This window comes from Phalacrocorax aristotelis, chromosome 2 (assembly GCF_949628215.1).
Source record: "Phalacrocorax aristotelis chromosome 2, bGulAri2.1, whole genome shotgun sequence".
Classification (NCBI taxonomy): Eukaryota; Metazoa; Chordata; class Aves; order Suliformes; family Phalacrocoracidae; genus Phalacrocorax; species Phalacrocorax aristotelis.
In genome coordinates this window covers 97,752,309-97,768,664 of record NC_134277.1, presented here as the reverse complement: position 1 = coordinate 97,768,664, position 16,356 = coordinate 97,752,309, and the positions used below count along the sequence as shown (strand labels likewise).

At 43.2% G+C, this 16,356-nt stretch overlaps 1 protein-coding gene across 1 annotated transcript in view; it reads left to right on the top strand.

The window, feature by feature from the left end:
- Positions 1–9,988: 9,988 nt before the first annotated feature.
- LPCAT1 (lysophosphatidylcholine acyltransferase 1) overlaps positions 9,989–16,356 on the top strand; it is a 61,024-nt gene continuing 54,656 nt past the window's right edge. The window contains exon 1 of the mRNA XM_075084458.1: positions 9,989–10,256. Within this exon, the coding sequence (XP_074940559.1) occupies positions 10,140–10,256 (117 nt within the window). The 5' untranslated portion in view covers positions 9,989–10,139. The remainder of the gene's footprint in view (positions 10,257–16,356) is intronic.

The window sequence follows — 16,356 nt, the reverse complement described above, 5'->3', positions numbered from 1 at the left end:
ATGCACTGCTGCTACACTTTCTGGCATCTCCTCCTTTCAGGAGTTTCCACATGCAGATGTAGAATTCAACTCCTTCATTCATTGCTGCAGAATGACCCTGCCCCAACTTAAATGGTAGTGTGTGAAAACTGTTGAGATTTACCCGTCTGGGCTACCTATATGTAAGGACTCTGCCTGGAAATCACACGGGAACAAGGATATCAAGAATTTTGGAACTCATTGAACCTGCTACAGTAAAAAACAAATTCCATCCATCCTACCAACAAATACGTGTGTGTGAAAAAATTCAGCCTCCAAAGAAAAAGCTTGAAACCAAAAGCTGCACACACCATGACTTATGATTAAATGTGGCAGAATGTAAAGACTGGCTAAAAAAATATACCAATAAAACAAATGCGTATTGTACAATTTGTCAACACATCTTTGCCACAAAATACATTGAAGTTGATTTTATTTGGGTTCTTTTCTATGAGGAAAGAGCACTAAGCAGCAGTCCCGAGTGAAGAAGAGCAATGTGCCAGTGTAACAGGGGGATTCACAGAAGAACACAAAACATTGTGGGTTAATTGACCTGTATCATTTGCAGAGAGATATAAAACTAGAGTTTTTGTATGTGGTCTGTGGCAAAAAATTACCTGCTGTAACCAGTTCCTATATGGTAAATGACATGAGACCAAGAACGGAAAGTATGGTGTATGCATCTGTGTGCACGAATATAAATAAATTATTATAATCATATATTCTATTTTTGTAAATATGATGCAGTTGCAAAGCTTCTGCTGAACTGGGAGGCTACAAAGCTATATTTCTTGCAAGTCAGAGAATAAGCTGATGACTAGTAATTTGACATTCATCACACAGGAGAGAGCCAAGCAAAGAGGGTGTTCCTCGCACGCTGAGGATTCTGGCATGGTTCATTTTTGGAAAAGCAGTATAGAAGATCCTCTTCATCATGTCAGACATCAGAAGTCAGCAAGTCAATGGCACAAAAGAGGCAAAGTTATAGGAGTGAAGTTTTCCCATGCTTTCTGAGGAATCCCAATGAACTGTTAAAAAGGAGGAGAAAAAATGGTTACAGCATAGCAGCAGTTCATCAGAAGAAAAAGCTGTCTTCTGAGAAACCTCCTTTTAAATCGTTGTTGTTCCCTGACTTCACAAACACTTCATGTGACAACAACAGTCTCACTGATGCTACAGATGTGGAACTTCAGATTTTTAGGCCAGCTGAACCCTGAAATATATTTCAGCTTGTCTACCTGTCACACTTTGCTTTTCCTCTCTGATGGTTACTGCGACCATTGCCTGAGTCCCTGGATGCTGGTTGATCTCCGGTGCACTTCATTAATTTAACTTCCTAGCCAAAGAGGTAAAGTCCACCGCTCCTGGAGCAATGGCAGAACACCACACGACCACCTAAGTTGATTTCTGTAACTGCTGCCCCAAATCCCAGACAGGAACTTTTGCATTAATTTCCATTTCTATTATGAAAAACATCAAATTCTTCACTAAAAATGTCTACTAGGGGAGATGTAAGCATCTGAAAGGAAGCCTGTGAATGTTTAATTATTTTCTTTTCACGATCCCCTCCCCAAATCACCTCTTCTCCAATTTAATTTGAATCTGGAAGCTTTTAGCTTCTACTTACAGTCATTGAATCTTGTTATGATACTGTTTTCTGCAGGGTTAGAGTCATCTACCTCTAGAAATCTTCTTAAGTGCATGTAATTATGGATCCTACAGAGTACATCAAACTCCAAATTTCTCACCAGCTGGTTTTTTTTCCAGACCATGGAATATTCTTTTGTGTTCTGCTGAAACCTCACTTAAACCGTAGTGTCATTTATGAAGGGAGGATGTGATACTCTGGTAGCAATCTCACTCAGCCACTAGCAAAGGACTGCCGGGGCAGACACATGCTCAACCCAAACAGGAGAGCCATGTAATTGCATGCTTATGACATGAGTGGGAGCCTGAAAGTTGTGTTGGGAGGATCAGCTAATTCTGGGCTGATGATCCCCTTCCCCTCTTAATAAATTCATCATCTCCAGATACTGTTTCCCTTTTCTCTGGCTCACTGTGATGTGAGCCAGAGAACTACAGCACGTGAATGAAAGGATTCAGATAGGGCTGCTCCACTGAGGGGCTACAACTACCACACAGGCATGCAACTACCGCTGCTCCCCTGGTGCAGCATGTGAGTAGCTCTGTATCGCTAGCAACGTGCAGGGGCAATAATCTCCCCTGCTCCCTTAGCAAATCCTCTGCTGGCTGATCTGTGATTGCTGGTGTTTGTGGGTGGATTTGTATGAAGTCACTCTGATGAGCTTAAACAGCATGTAAGACATTTTGTTTAACAGGGGCTGTTCAGTGGACCATCAGTATGACTGTTCTTCTCTGCCACTGAGTAGATTTTCTAAGATCTATCCATCCTTGCCAAAGCCTTGGGAAAACAATCTGATCCAGCCAGCCACAGCACACTATGAATGAAGCACAAGTCACTAGCGGGGAGTTCCTGCTAGCTAACAACTGGATACCTAGTACCATCTTTTTCCGCCTTACACAACTGACAAAAAAATTCAGTTACCTCTTGGTAAGAGCCAATGAGAAAGTGTTAAAATCTGAGTATAAAATTAGTATAGAAAAGGGCTACACAATTTATAACTGAATCATTCCAAGTAATTATTGCTACTTGATAGGGTTTTAAACTTTCATATTAAATTAATGCTTATTGTTTGTCATCGTGGCTCACTGTTGTAGATTTCCATTAAAATGTTACTAACTCAAAATGTATTCAAAGAATTGTCTTTGTATTGGCCATATGATCTTGAATTTAAGAAAAGATGTAGAAAAGTTGGGTACAATCAGTCACACTAATTAACCACTCCAGTGCCTAGAAATTATTCAGGGCATGAAGAACAGCTAAATGATACTGAGCTCATACAAGAGCCTATCTAAATTTAACTGCTGTACCATGTTAATGAGATATAAAATGCCCTGTGCCCACAAACAGATGGTGTTAGCCCACATTAATAAACTCACTGGAGATCTTAATATGCTTGGATTTAGATCGGTTATTCCACTGGATGACACAGCTGATGACGCATCCTGAAGCACCGTATCTGTATCTGGCAGTTCTACCGGCTACGTTGTCTGCTCTCCCTGCATCTTGTCCTGCCTCTGGGTTATCCTGACTGGCAGATATACAGGTTCCGCCCTTTGTGGTTCTTATTTGTGGAAGCCAAAAGCAATTGGAATAAACCACTTGCTGTTGCACAGCCATATTTTACATTTTCACACAATCCCTGGGTTTTACTGACCTCAGGGAAGACCTGTGGATCCCTCTGTATTTGGAGAGCAATCAACTTATCCCTGCTCTCCCAACCAAGACACACACACACACTTAATCTCCCTCTTTCCTCAGCAGAGTGGGGAGGGGTACACGGGTAAGAAAGATGTGGCTGCCTGCTCCTGCCATGCTGTCTCATTGGAGGGCTGCAGCTGCCAGGGAGCTGGCATGGGCAGGGGCATGAGCTGGGCATAAAGCCACTGGCATCACTGTGAGTTCCATATGGTCTCTTTTTCACTACAGGCTGTGATTTTGCCTCCCTATAATCTGCCTCCCAAGGCAACAGATTGAATCTGGACGTTCTTGCCCAGGGATCTTTTGGCAGCTCATCCTATTTGCACTTCCAAAAGCATAAAATGTTTGTATGTTATGTTTTGCATATTTAACCAGTGTTACTAGCTTACAGTCAATAAGTATTTAAAACATATTAAATAGTAGACTTTACTACTTCACAAAAATTAAATGAAGAATTTCATGTGATTGTAAAGTTGTATTGGATGTGATCGGATCAAGGTATTAATTTCATGAAGGCTGCTTCTGGTGAATTCACTTATATGAAATTGATCCACCTTATCAGCAATCTCCATGATTATTTTGTATATGAATAACGCACAAAGCTTCCTAAAATAAATGTTTTGGATACCGCTTTACTCATCTTCTGAATAATGTTAATTTAGTGCTCTTTAAATAAAGGTTACCTAATACAAAACTCTGTAAATATGTACAGTAACTTAGAAATGAGAAATCATTGTAAGTGTGTGGAAGACAACACGTGCAAACTGAAAGTTCAACTACATTGGAATTATTCAAAAGGTATTTTCATAAGCTATTGTAATATTTGCACAAAGATACAAGTGTGAAGTCTACAGAAAGCTTAAGATGTTCTTATCTACCTTATAAAATGCGTCCTGGAAGATGGAAAATGTTGACTCAGTAGTTAGTATTCCAACTTGCAGAAATTACCATGACAGTCATATCAAGCCTTAGCTGCTGTATACCTGGGCATGGGCTTTAAATATGCGCAAAGATTAATTCTTCTGAGCCCAAGTACATCTGTAGAATTTAATGAGCATGCATATTCTACTTGCAAACAACAGATGTACCTGAAAAGTTACAGAAAAGAATTCAAGGGTTTCTTTCTCTACTTTCCAAGATTATCTTACATGAGGGAGAGACCATTGCATTTCCTTAGGATTGCTCTTTCCTGTTGGGACTAGAAACAAAGTGGTTTTAGCTAAGACATTCAGAGAAAGAAGGGGAAGGTGTGTGAGGATGAAGAAGAAACAAACACAGATATAGAGGGCTACAAGCGTAGTAAAGCACTGAAAACATTTGCTACTTAAATTTGCAGCTAGTCCCCTTTATCTGTGCTCTGGTATCGTATTCATACACCCTGTGTGTGTGGCCGTTTACAAGGATGTGGTTTTTCAAGTAAGAACTGAGAGGAGTTGAGTCTAGATCTGAACTATATCCGAGAACCAAAACATTTTAAGTTCAGTGAGATACTACCAGAACTGCCATGCCCTCTTTCTTCTGGGTTTCAGTCTACGAACAAGGGAGAAATAAAATACACACGACGAATTGGAATACACTTGATCAACTGGTCAGGTGTGAGGCAGATCTCAGATCCCAGAGCAATTTGTTCCACAGACTTGGATCAGCCTTTGAAAGAGTTGAGCAAGGCTCCAGCTGCCCAAATTTTCTTTTCATCAGCCAGGGAAGGATGGAATCAACATGCACTGCTCCTTAAGCTCACTCACCCTCACTGCTGAGGTTCTTACGCTGCTGAGTATTTCCAGTGGTGTGCAGGGGCAGGGTTTGTGAACAAGCGTGGACTGCTCAGCACCTGGCAAAGACTCTGTGACACCTAACACATGTGCCGTCTCCTAGTCCAGTACAGAGAGACCGTCATCAGATGGGCACTGATGAGTTTGTTCGCAATTGCCGAAGCCAAGGTCATGTGTGAATTATAACACTGGGAATCCTGAGGTGAAAAGTACATACTAAGTGAACAATTATTTCTTGAAAACCCTGAATTATGTTTCCTAATAATTCCTGAATGAGAGGTCTCTTCTTTTTTTTTTTTTTTTTTTTTTTTTTTTTTTTTTTTTTTTTTTTTTTTTTTTTTTTTTTTGTCACAAGGGCCTCCTTTTTCTTCGGGCTGACACACCCAAGATAATACAGCACTATCAAAACAACAAACTGTTGTTCTTCCCACAGACCTGCCACTAACGTAGGCATTCCGTTCCTGATTCAGGAAAGTCAGATGGATCTGCATTTCCTCATAAATCGGAAGAAACTGTGAGCACATTTTGATTGCAAAATCTGTACTACCATTAGTAATTCAGCATGAACTTATTTTTCTCTTCACAGAATACATTTTTTCAAATATTTTTAAAACCTTTCCTGGTTTAAACACTGAATAGATTTGCAATGGAAGTCATGAGAGAAAAATAAGAAAAATTTTAAAAATAATGAAAAAAAATAAAAAAAATCCCTATGGAACATGTGAAATCATATGTAGAAAAGTTGTTTTAAGGGTGGAGGTGTACTTGAATTGTGCTTGAATATGTATCAGCTGTTTCTACCAAATGGCCATCAAGGTCAAGGACCATCATAAAAATCAAAGCAAGGACTTTTCCTAGGCAATGAGATCTGGGTTTTTTTCTAAATCAAGTTCAGGGCTGTGGTCAATATATTTGCTTTTTATGAGCATTTGTTTGATTTATTTTAGAGAAAATCACTTCAGTTTAGCTGTTAAATATTGAATACTCCTTTTCCTACTTCAAGGCTCACAGAAGCGTATTTCATAATTAATATTTGTATGCTTTTTATATGTAAGTCCTCTTATTTGTACAGCTCTTGATAAATCATACAAATGAATGACAGAAAGGACCAATTACAGCTTTTGCGCACCAGGGTGAAATGGCACTTTTATGTTTGTGCAATCTTACTTTAATGGTTTCAGGTTCTACGGTTTCCCTGAGGAGATTATTTGAGAGCTTGCTGCAATTTATTCTCATGATAGTCAGCTTCAACATTTCCTTTTCCAATTGTATCATAATACACTTACATCCAACATAATGTATCACACATTTTCTCCTCTTGTGAAGCAAGGTAGATTCCATAAATCCTGCAATAAATTTGTCACCTATTCTTGTGTCCTTATAAGTCCTTATTAGATGAGCTACGTAGCATATGCCAGCCTTGACAGCAACATCATAGTTACAGCTTTTTCGTGATTTGCTCAAAAAAGTAGCAATGAAACCCCAATACTGTAAATGTACTAGAGTCAATCTCCAAATTAATTCACAAAATTGATACTTGTTTTTAAATAATTATATTGTGCTATATATTATAAAATATTGCCCTTTTTTTACACACGCTCACAGAGTCTTACCCCCATGATCTCAGGGTCATCCAATATTGCAGGAGCAAGTTTCATCTTGTGTCTCTGAAAAGATACAAAAAAACTTTCCAGTTCACTGCTCAGAAAGCAGTAGCAGTAGAAGTGTGGCTTATTCTGCCCTGCCGTCTGGTCTGGTTCCTTCCCCCACTCTGTCTATCACATGCCAAACTGGTTTGCTTGCAGCCTCCCAGCTTGCCTTTCCCATTCAAGCCCTGCCATGGGATTGCCCCTGTTCCAGGGCTCATGCTCAGCTCCTTCACCAGGTGAATGTTCTGTCAAAAGAAACAGGGCTGAGATCCACCTTTTTACAAACACATTCCTGCAAATTGAGGAAAGCTAGGCTGTACATTTTAACTTATCAGTCTTAAGTTATGCTGATCACTGCAGAATTTTAAGGAAAACAAATGAGAACCAAAATCCAGGGAAGCACCTCTTAACCTCCTAATGGTTCATGTATGTTCATATAGGTGCTAAAACAACTTAGAAGGTGGCCATCAAATTACAACCGATGGAACATTATACCTACCCAACAAATGAGTTCTATAAAACTACAAAGTCTCCCAGAAACTCTTTCAGGTGGTACAGATGTGGTAATTAGAAAATAATAGGCTAAACCCATGAAAGCAGTAATAAAAAGTTAGAATACTGCTTGTGTACTCAGTAATACAGAACAGGTGTTCTAATAGCCAAGGTTTAAGAGCTAAAGGAACAGGCAGGTGTCTAATACTCCACTAGATTTCACAGCTGTGGGAGATGCTACAAATACAAAAAACTCTGATGTGACTAATAATAACATTAGATCATTTTTGGAAGCTGGCTTTAGAAAACTAATAAACACAACTAGCAGAACTAAAGAAGCCTGCTTGCATCTCACAGCTGAACCTGTTCCAATACCCTCATTGAAGGTATATACTGGACGGGGAATGATGGGGCTGCGTGTTGGGTATCTGGTGGCCACCACCTCCTGCCTGCTGCCCTGACAGGACAGCTTCTACCAGCTGGCAAGGCAGGCAGGTCCCTGGCGGGACCTGCAACGAACCCCTCCCCAGGCATGCCGTGTACAGGCCCTGTTAGAGGGAGTCTCTGCTTCATTCTTCAATAAAACTGTCATTTATCATTGAAATCAGCCCTGTATGGCTGAACTAATCACTGGCTTGAAGTCACTGGACAGGGAGGAAAGGAGAGGGCTGCCATATTGTTTGGAATGCAGCTAAAATACTTCAGAGCGTTTAAGGTTGAAAGGGATCATTGGATCACATACACTGACCATGGGCCGGTAAGTCTTATCACTAGTCCCAAACTGAACCAAGGAGCTTGTTTATGATTAAAACAGTCACATTTGTGCTAGGTTATCTCAGATCCTGACCTAGAAGATTCTTCTCCTACATTTTCTGTGTTTTTTCTACCACATTAAAAATCTTTAGCATGCTGTACTTTTTCCTTGTGAAGGCATTTGAACGCTGCAGTAAAGCCATCTCTTGCAGATCTTTTTGACAAGTAATATTGATGTAGCTTTTTAAATGTATTGTTGTAAGAGATTTCCTCCAGTCCTGTAGTATTTTGGCAGGTCTTTTCGGCACCTCCCGATCTTTAATGTTAGAGCTACACACCTTGTTCTAGTATCAGCCTCATTAGTAGACACAGTAACTGATTGCCTGTACAGTAACCCTGGTAGCACATCCAACAGTCATACCCGCCACATTGCACTGGGACCTTATCTGTAGTAGCTTGCTTCAAGTTGTTTTTAGACGATCTTTTCCAAGACACAAGCTCTTGTCCCAGAGGCCTGGCTTGTATTCTTGGAAAACATATACAGGCTTGGCTGTAAAAGCCTGCTCAAAAGCACTAGTTTCACTAAGCACTCCAAATGACATTGCAGTTGCTCTCACAGAAATTTACCAAGTTACCATTTAGCACATCCATGGATTTTATTAACAGTGAGTTTATTTTGGATCTTTGGTAAAAATCTTGAAAGACGCTGAGCCTGCAGAACCTTGCAGACCCCAATATCATGAATACTAACCTCTGAAAATTTTTCTGATCTTTCAAAAGTCAAAACCTATTTGTTTAATACATTAACCATTTAATATCCTCAGCCATTACAAGTATATATGGTACTATCCATAAGACTCACAGAGATCATTTTGCATTTCTAAGGCAAATGATTAGGAATGGTGGAGTCATGATGTTTTTGCAGTTATTTTTACCAATTCGCCTTTAAATCTCACTGAATAAGGCTATCAGTATTGTCTTGTAAGACCTATGAGATGATTGATATTGAGGATATCTTTCCATATTTCATTAACAGTTTACTTTTCTTTATCAAACTGTTTACATATTTCTTTATCAAATGGTTTACATATCTTTTTCTACTGTTTTGCCTGTGGTTGATGTTAAACAGCCAAGAAGCACACAGGTCATTCTGACTGATCTTTCGAAAACAGGCAGAACACAAGTGGTTTTTTATTTCTCAAAAACTTCTTTTATATTTAAAGATTTATTAAATCCCAAACTTAGATACTTCCTTAGCCAACCCTGTCAAGATCCCAGGGTGCAAATTAACCAGACTCTTCATTTTAAAAAGTCTAGGCTTTCTCGGGACAGAAGATTCCCCACAGCCTTGGCAAACACCCTCCAGGTGCTGCGAGTACATCTCCCTTCTTCCAGGTGGGGCGGAGGTGTGCGTTCAGCGTTCTCGATCGCCCGAGTGGTTACTGCTAAAGCACCCGAGCACCCTCCGCCTCAGCGACATTCCCCTCGTCCCCTTCGGTTTTGAGTTTATTTTTTAAAGCTCCCAACAGCCCCGCCGCTCCGGGGTGCGGGCGAGGCGTCCGTTCTGGGGCGCACCTCAGCGGCGGCAGCTCCTCGCCCGCCTGGTGCCTCCAAGCCGCCTCCTCCCCGCTGCCATCCGTGCCACGGCGTTAGGGCGGCCGCGCAGCCCGGTTCCCTGCGGTGCCCCCCCGGCATCCCCAGCAGCGGGGGGCGCCCCGCCTCACCTCACCCCGCGAGCGGGGCGGGCGGGGCCGCTCTCCCATCATGCCCCGAGGGGAACAATTGCCCTGGAGCGGGGGGAGTGGGTGGGTGCACCAGTGCGCGCGTGGCGGCCGCGGCACGCGGTGGCGGTGAGAGGGAGGGTGCGCGCACGCCACCCCCCCAAACCGCCCCCCCCCCCCCCCGACGCGGAAACCGGCGCCCAGCCGAGCCGCTGTAGCCGGCGCGCAGGGCGCATGCGCGGGCCAGCGGGAGGGCGGGGGCCGGCGTCTAGTGGCGAGGGAGCTAGTCGCCGGTGCCCGCTCGTCCGCCCGCCGCTAGCCGGGGACTAGCGGTCGCTGCGCAGTGTCTGCGCCCTCTCCCGCGCTGGGCCGCGCGTAGTCCTGCTCCGCCATGAAGTTGAGCAGCCGCGGTCGGGGATGCTGCGTGGCCGGCAGCCGAGAGCGCGGGCCGCCGCCGCGGAGCCCCTTCGTGCACCAGCTCCGCCTCAGCCCCCTGGAGAAAGCCAAGGTAGGGGCGTGTGGGGCCCGGACTCCCCCCTCCGCCCTTCCCGCCGCCGCCGCCGCCTCCTTCCGCGCGTCCCCCGCGGCGCACCGGCTGGCGGGCCGCGTCCTGCGGCGGGCGGGGGCACCCTGTCGCCGGCCCTTTGTGAGCTGCGGGGGGCGGCGGCACCGGGGGAAACCCGTCTGTCCGGCCGTGTGTGTGGGGAGGGCTGCGGCGGGGGGGTGCGGTCTTCGGCGCGGCCGTGAGGCGAGGGGTCGGTAACGGCGCGGGAGCTCGCGGGGCCAGCGGCGGCTGGCGGGGCGTGTTCTCGAACTTCTATACCGCTGCTTTCTTTAAAAAAAACAATGGTTTTGTGTTGTGGTTTTTTTTTTTAATTTATTTTTTTATATAAGGGGCGGGGGAACAATCCTTTGGAGGCACTCTGTTCCAGCGGCAAGTTAAGGTATGCCTGGGCCGAGGCATCCCGTGCATCTGAAGTTTGGCCCCTGGGTAAATAATCCCTGCGGCATAATTTATGCATTGTACAGGTAGCATGATATGACAATAATTGGTATTAAAATGCAAATCTGCAGTTGCATGCCTTTGTTTTTTTTCCCCCGCCTCCGTGCCACTGCCTCACTTCACACGGTGAGCATTAGGTGGTTGGATATGCAGAGTGCACGGCCCTTGTCTTAGGCTTTTGGTACGATCTGGGTCATTTCCCAGACGAAGAAGTACCATCGAAGGCTCACTTAATAAGGGGCTGGCCATTTCTGTTATTTTAATCATGGTAATACTTCACTTCCCTAAAGCTGTTGTTTTGGGGGCCTAACAGCCTACAGTACCTATCAACGTGGAAACTAAGATCTGTTAACATTGAACCTCTTGGATCGTGGGGCTCTAGATCGAACTTTAACTTACGTCCTGAGCGAAGTTCATCGTTGTGTTGTCCTGTCGCTGTCCAGATACTTAACACAAGACATGTATGGCCTGATTTACAAAACATTGGAATGTGCTTCATATTAAGTATCTGGCAGCCAAGGAATTCATAGTAGACTCCAGTGGAAAAGATTTTTTACTTTTTTAAATAAAGTTTCCCAGAATGACACAGTTAAATACTGAATTCAGTGGTTGTTTGAATGGGGGAAGGGAGAAAAGGTTTGTGTCATTTGCCTCATTCAGTTTATATCCACAGCTTCCTCAATAAATCACATAGTTGTAATGTAGAAGCCTTTTAGGGAGCGAAGAGAAATAAAGATAGCATGTGTTCATATGGACTAAGATTGTATATAACAATAACAATGTTTTGGTTTTGTAGTGTTAGTGTGTCTCTTTAATGTCGCTTCTACTTGGTTATCTGTAAGGAATTTTAAAAATACTGTTGGGAGGGCAGAGTACCAGTTTCATGGTTTTTGCAATATTGAGTCTCATATGAGCTACTGGCATTGCTGCTCTGTTATTAGTCCTAACAGACCTTTAGCCACTTCACCAGTGAAGCGACTGGTCCGTAGAACGTACCTGCCTTCTGTGTGGGCTGCCCTGTACATCTGTATGAGACGTGGGCTTTGCCAGTGGATTTCAAGGATTTATTTTCAATGAAAACTGCAAGATGTGTTTAAAGCTCTGTAGGTTTTTTACAGTGTGCAGACCAAAGGAATAGCCTCACTAAAGAGTGTGGCTCAGTCTTGCTTTTTAAGTGAGCAATCTTTTATTGATGTGCAGCAGCACAGTTCTTTAACACAGCCTTTCTCACCATCGTATTCCTGTAGTTTTATGTGAGGAAAAAGCACACAAGCTGACATAGAGAACTGTGATAGATTTTCTTCTTTGCCTTAGTCATGCTCTCCTAACCTCCTCACTTATTAAAAGAAAAGTTGTGCTTGAGATAGAGGCTGTTAAAGAAGAGCTGTGCAACTGTTTCACTTACTAGAAAAGCTGCTCTCCCAGAAAGAGAGACTTCTTTCTGGAGACTGCTTTACAGTCAATTACAGCAGCATGCGTTCTCTTCCATACGATCCTGGCCTGTTACTGAGTGTTCAGGATGATGTATTACAGCTGAACTGACTTCTTGTTCAGCTGTAGGTGCATCTTGTGTCACAGGTTTTTCTGTCTGCCCTGTGAATCTAACAGGTGAGTTCTGGGATTGCAAAGCCTGTCATGGGGTCTGGTTGGTCTTCACCAATGTGAAGAAGTTGGTGAGCTGCTTTGTCTGCCAGTCTGTTGCTGATGGTTTGTCAGATAGCCCTGTTATCTTTGCTGTCACCTCATCTTTCCCTCATGCTGCACTCTGCAAGAGGTTAGATTAGCTTTTTGCTCATTAATACAACTCAAAGTAAATGCATTTTAGAACATTTCAGCCTGAGACTGTGGGAGTGGAAAAAAGTAGAAAGTAAGAGGGCAGAACAGCCACAAAGAGGGAGGAACAAAAGCAGAAAGAAATCCATTTGAGTGCCAAGGAACTGTTCGCATAATCTTTTATTGGCTTTATAAAAACTGGGAGATAACAGGGGTGTAAAAGCAGTAAGGCTGTTTGAGAACTGAGTCTCATGCTTCCTGTAGAAATTACGGTTATTTCACTCTGATCTGAGGGTGACAGTGGGGGTTGTCCTTGAAACTCCCTGTTTTATTTCAATACTACAATAAAAAGATCCGTTCTGGAAGAAAGGCAGACATGATTTCATTAACCATGAATTTTCTTCATCCTAATATTCTCTGGGCACCTATCACATAAGTCAAAGCTCTTGATTCTAGTTGCCTCTGCAGAACAGGCAGAAACATTACTGGAGCTGTCACAAAGCATTCGTAGCTTTGTTTCCCTGCTGCTTAAAAACACAATATGATGCCGTTTTTCTTGCTTCCAGTGTTTCTGGCCCTTTTATTGCACCAGCGCTGGTGTTCCTCTGGTGCCTTGGTGAGCTGATTTGGTTCATTAAACCAACCGGTTATTGTGTTTTTCTGTATTCTGATTATTTTCTTTTGCTGGGATTGCTTTCCTTCACTCTGATGAGCTGTATTGGCTCATTGCAAGCTCAGATAAGTGCTAGAGCTGACTCAAGGGGAAAGTGAATGAGACCACCCTCTTTAGCAGCAATGATCTGTTAGATTGGCTTAGTTGCACATGAAAATTTCTACTCCTGTATTTATCTCCATGATTCTGTCAATCAGGGAACTTGTGGAGTGAGAAAGTGGGTAGTAACAGAATTGCTGAGGGATGAATTCTTGGCTCTTTCAGTGCCATCTTCAGTGAATTGAGGCTGTAGGGATGATAACAGGAAGTGGAAGTGTGGGGCAAGATGTAGTCTCTATCCGATATGTTTAAGAGAAAAATGAAAACCTCTACCATGTTAAATGTGCAGTTCATTATTTTTTTGTTCAGTATGTGACCATTACTTTGTAATAAGTCATGGAAATTTTGTTGTGAATAAACTGGTTTTTAATTATGTTTTTACTGTATTGCTAATTTCAAAGATGAATTTTTTCAGCTCTGTGCGTGAGAGGTGTTGATACTGACTTTCAAGACAGCAAATGGGGCCATACAGAAGGAAGAACAAGGGTATTCTTCGATTCTGCACAGTGCTTAGATACGTAGGACCTGGTATTTTGGAGAACTTTAAGGGCTTTAGTTCATATTTTATGCCTTCATTATGAGTTCATACCCAAATCTGAATGCAGAGTCTCTAAATGAGGAGAACATATGATACGTGTTTAGTTTAAGTGACTTGCCTTTCACCAGATTGAAGCCCTTCTGACAGAACAGTAGAGCACGGTTTCCCAGGGCAGCTTTCCGTTACAAGCTATAAGACCAGCTTCTCCCTTCCTGCTGTATATGGTGTGAAAGAGTCACAGACTTCGACCTCTGAAAAACTAAGTAGGCTCCTGTAGAGCAGCAAATATTAAGTGAGCTGTAGTCAAACCCCTTTTGAGAAAATCAGTCATGAGCTGAACCTCCCAAGGTATAGCTCCAGATGGATCTTTAGAGGTTTTTAAATGTATCTCAAAACACACGTGTTTACATATGACTTATTACCAGTTAGAATTCTTAATCTTAATAGAAAACATGTCTGGATTAATGTCTTAAATATGTAGAAGTATGATCACCAAAATAAGATACCTGTACAAGGTCAGACCGGGAGTGTCTCTCCTGCATTCTGATCCCTGACAGTGGCCAGTGGGAACAGGATCTTCTCCCTTTTACTGTCTGACAGTGACACTACTACTGTACGTAGGTTTTACAGGATAGAAGCTTTCTTACCCAGTAAGGTGTCTGAACATAGAAGTAGACTGAACTACTTTTCAAATGTTAGTGTCTTTGTTGATACATAACCTTCTTCAGGGGCCAAACATACTACTTCATCCTCCTACCAGGTTTCTTCTGTGGGCAGCTGCTGCGCTACAACCTGTTTCAAAAAGAGGCTGATGTCGCATCCAGACGCCATATACCTGTGTACTTGGAGCTGATTCCTGCTGGCCATTTCCACCACTGCTGTCTCTGGACCAAGAGGCCTTTTCTAAACGCTTATGCCATCTTTCACAACCTTGTGGATGCAACTACCGCTTCCATTCTGTGATGTGGCTCTGAAGTGATCTTGATACAAAGGATTGCTACGGAGATGCAAAAGACTAAATAGGTCACTGCCAGTCACCTGCAATTCAGATTTGCCCTGGTACAGGAGGAGACTTTGAGGAGTGGAAGAGGGTGTGAATCCCAGAGGACTCTGTCCTCGCCTGCATTTTGTTTCCTTTTTTCTTGACAGCTGGTCCTTTTGATCTTATGAGCCTAGAAGGCAGCTGCTCTCTTTTCCAGTTTGCAGATGAATGCTCCCCTATTTGCTATCAGACGTGGTGGTCTTCTCCATGGATGCAGAGTTGCATGAGTTGGTATGACTTCAGTGCTCATCTGACCATTGCCAATTTAGGAAGTTGAACTGGTTTGTCTGGGTAACTAGCCTAAGAAAAATATTCCTTTTTCTTCTAATTCTGCGGCTGAAGCTGTCCACCCAGGACTGGTAGAATCCTATTCTGGGGAGTGAGACCATGGTTGCTATAAGATCATGGTGCCAGTCTGAACCATCACTATAAAATCTGGCATTGCAGTGGGCTGGTAGCTTAGGGTTTGAAACTGGTAGCTTAGGGTTTTCTCCTGCTGTGTGTTCCCTGCCTCTACCCTGGATCTACAGATCTGTGCAGCTACAGGGTGAGTTGGTTATTGAGCTGTTTTGGGAAGTAAGAGGAAGCAGGAACTGATCAATGGAAAACTGAGCTGCATGATGACTAGATCTGCATCAGGGAAGAGAAGAAAAATATGAATAATGCTTTCCGCAGCAGCCTGGAGATGCATCAGATTAAGCACAACATGAGACAGCACCTTATGCCTTGTTACTCATCCTTGCCCAGCCACTGTGATGCTGCAAAGTACTTTTCTACCTCTTCTGGTACACCTGTGAATATGTAGCGTATTTCTTTTTGAATTCTCTTTCTTTACACGGCCCTTCTGTTTCATAGTGTTGTCTTCTGCTAGCCTCCATTGTACAGCTTGAGGAGCATTAGTGCTACTTCAGTTAGCCTCACACAGTCTTCGGTTCCCTCTCTCTCCCTTAGACAGTCATCTGATGCTATACCCTCCTCTACTTCAGGAGCTTTTTTATTTTCTTCCTGTCATTTGAGTGAGAAAGATAGGACTCTTGGCTCCTGGAACTGTTTCCTGGAGCAAGTGGATCATTGCACAGATAGTTGCAAAGTTGTGTTTTCTGGAGAACAGTTAGGAACAGCTCCAAACAGCTCAGGAAGGGCCCTACTTTTGGGAGAATTCTTCAAAATACCATGGGAGAACTTCCAACATGACATGTTTTTCACCAAGGTTGAAGGCAGAGGGCTGACTGGCTGAGAATGGGCTCTCTGAGAACTAGAGTGTTTGGAGGAGGTACAGAAGCAACTAGGTTCACTGTGGCTTCTCAGGGAGGTTAACTTCTTGAAAACCTCTGCTTTCCAAGGGGTTGTGCCTGTTAGCACAGGTCTGGAACATAAACTTGTATGTGTGTTTGGATGTTTGTTCAGAGGTGTCTCTGCATAGTGTTCCCCACTGTAGTTCCTCACAGCTTCTGGTTTCAAGAACATAGAGCAGAGGGAC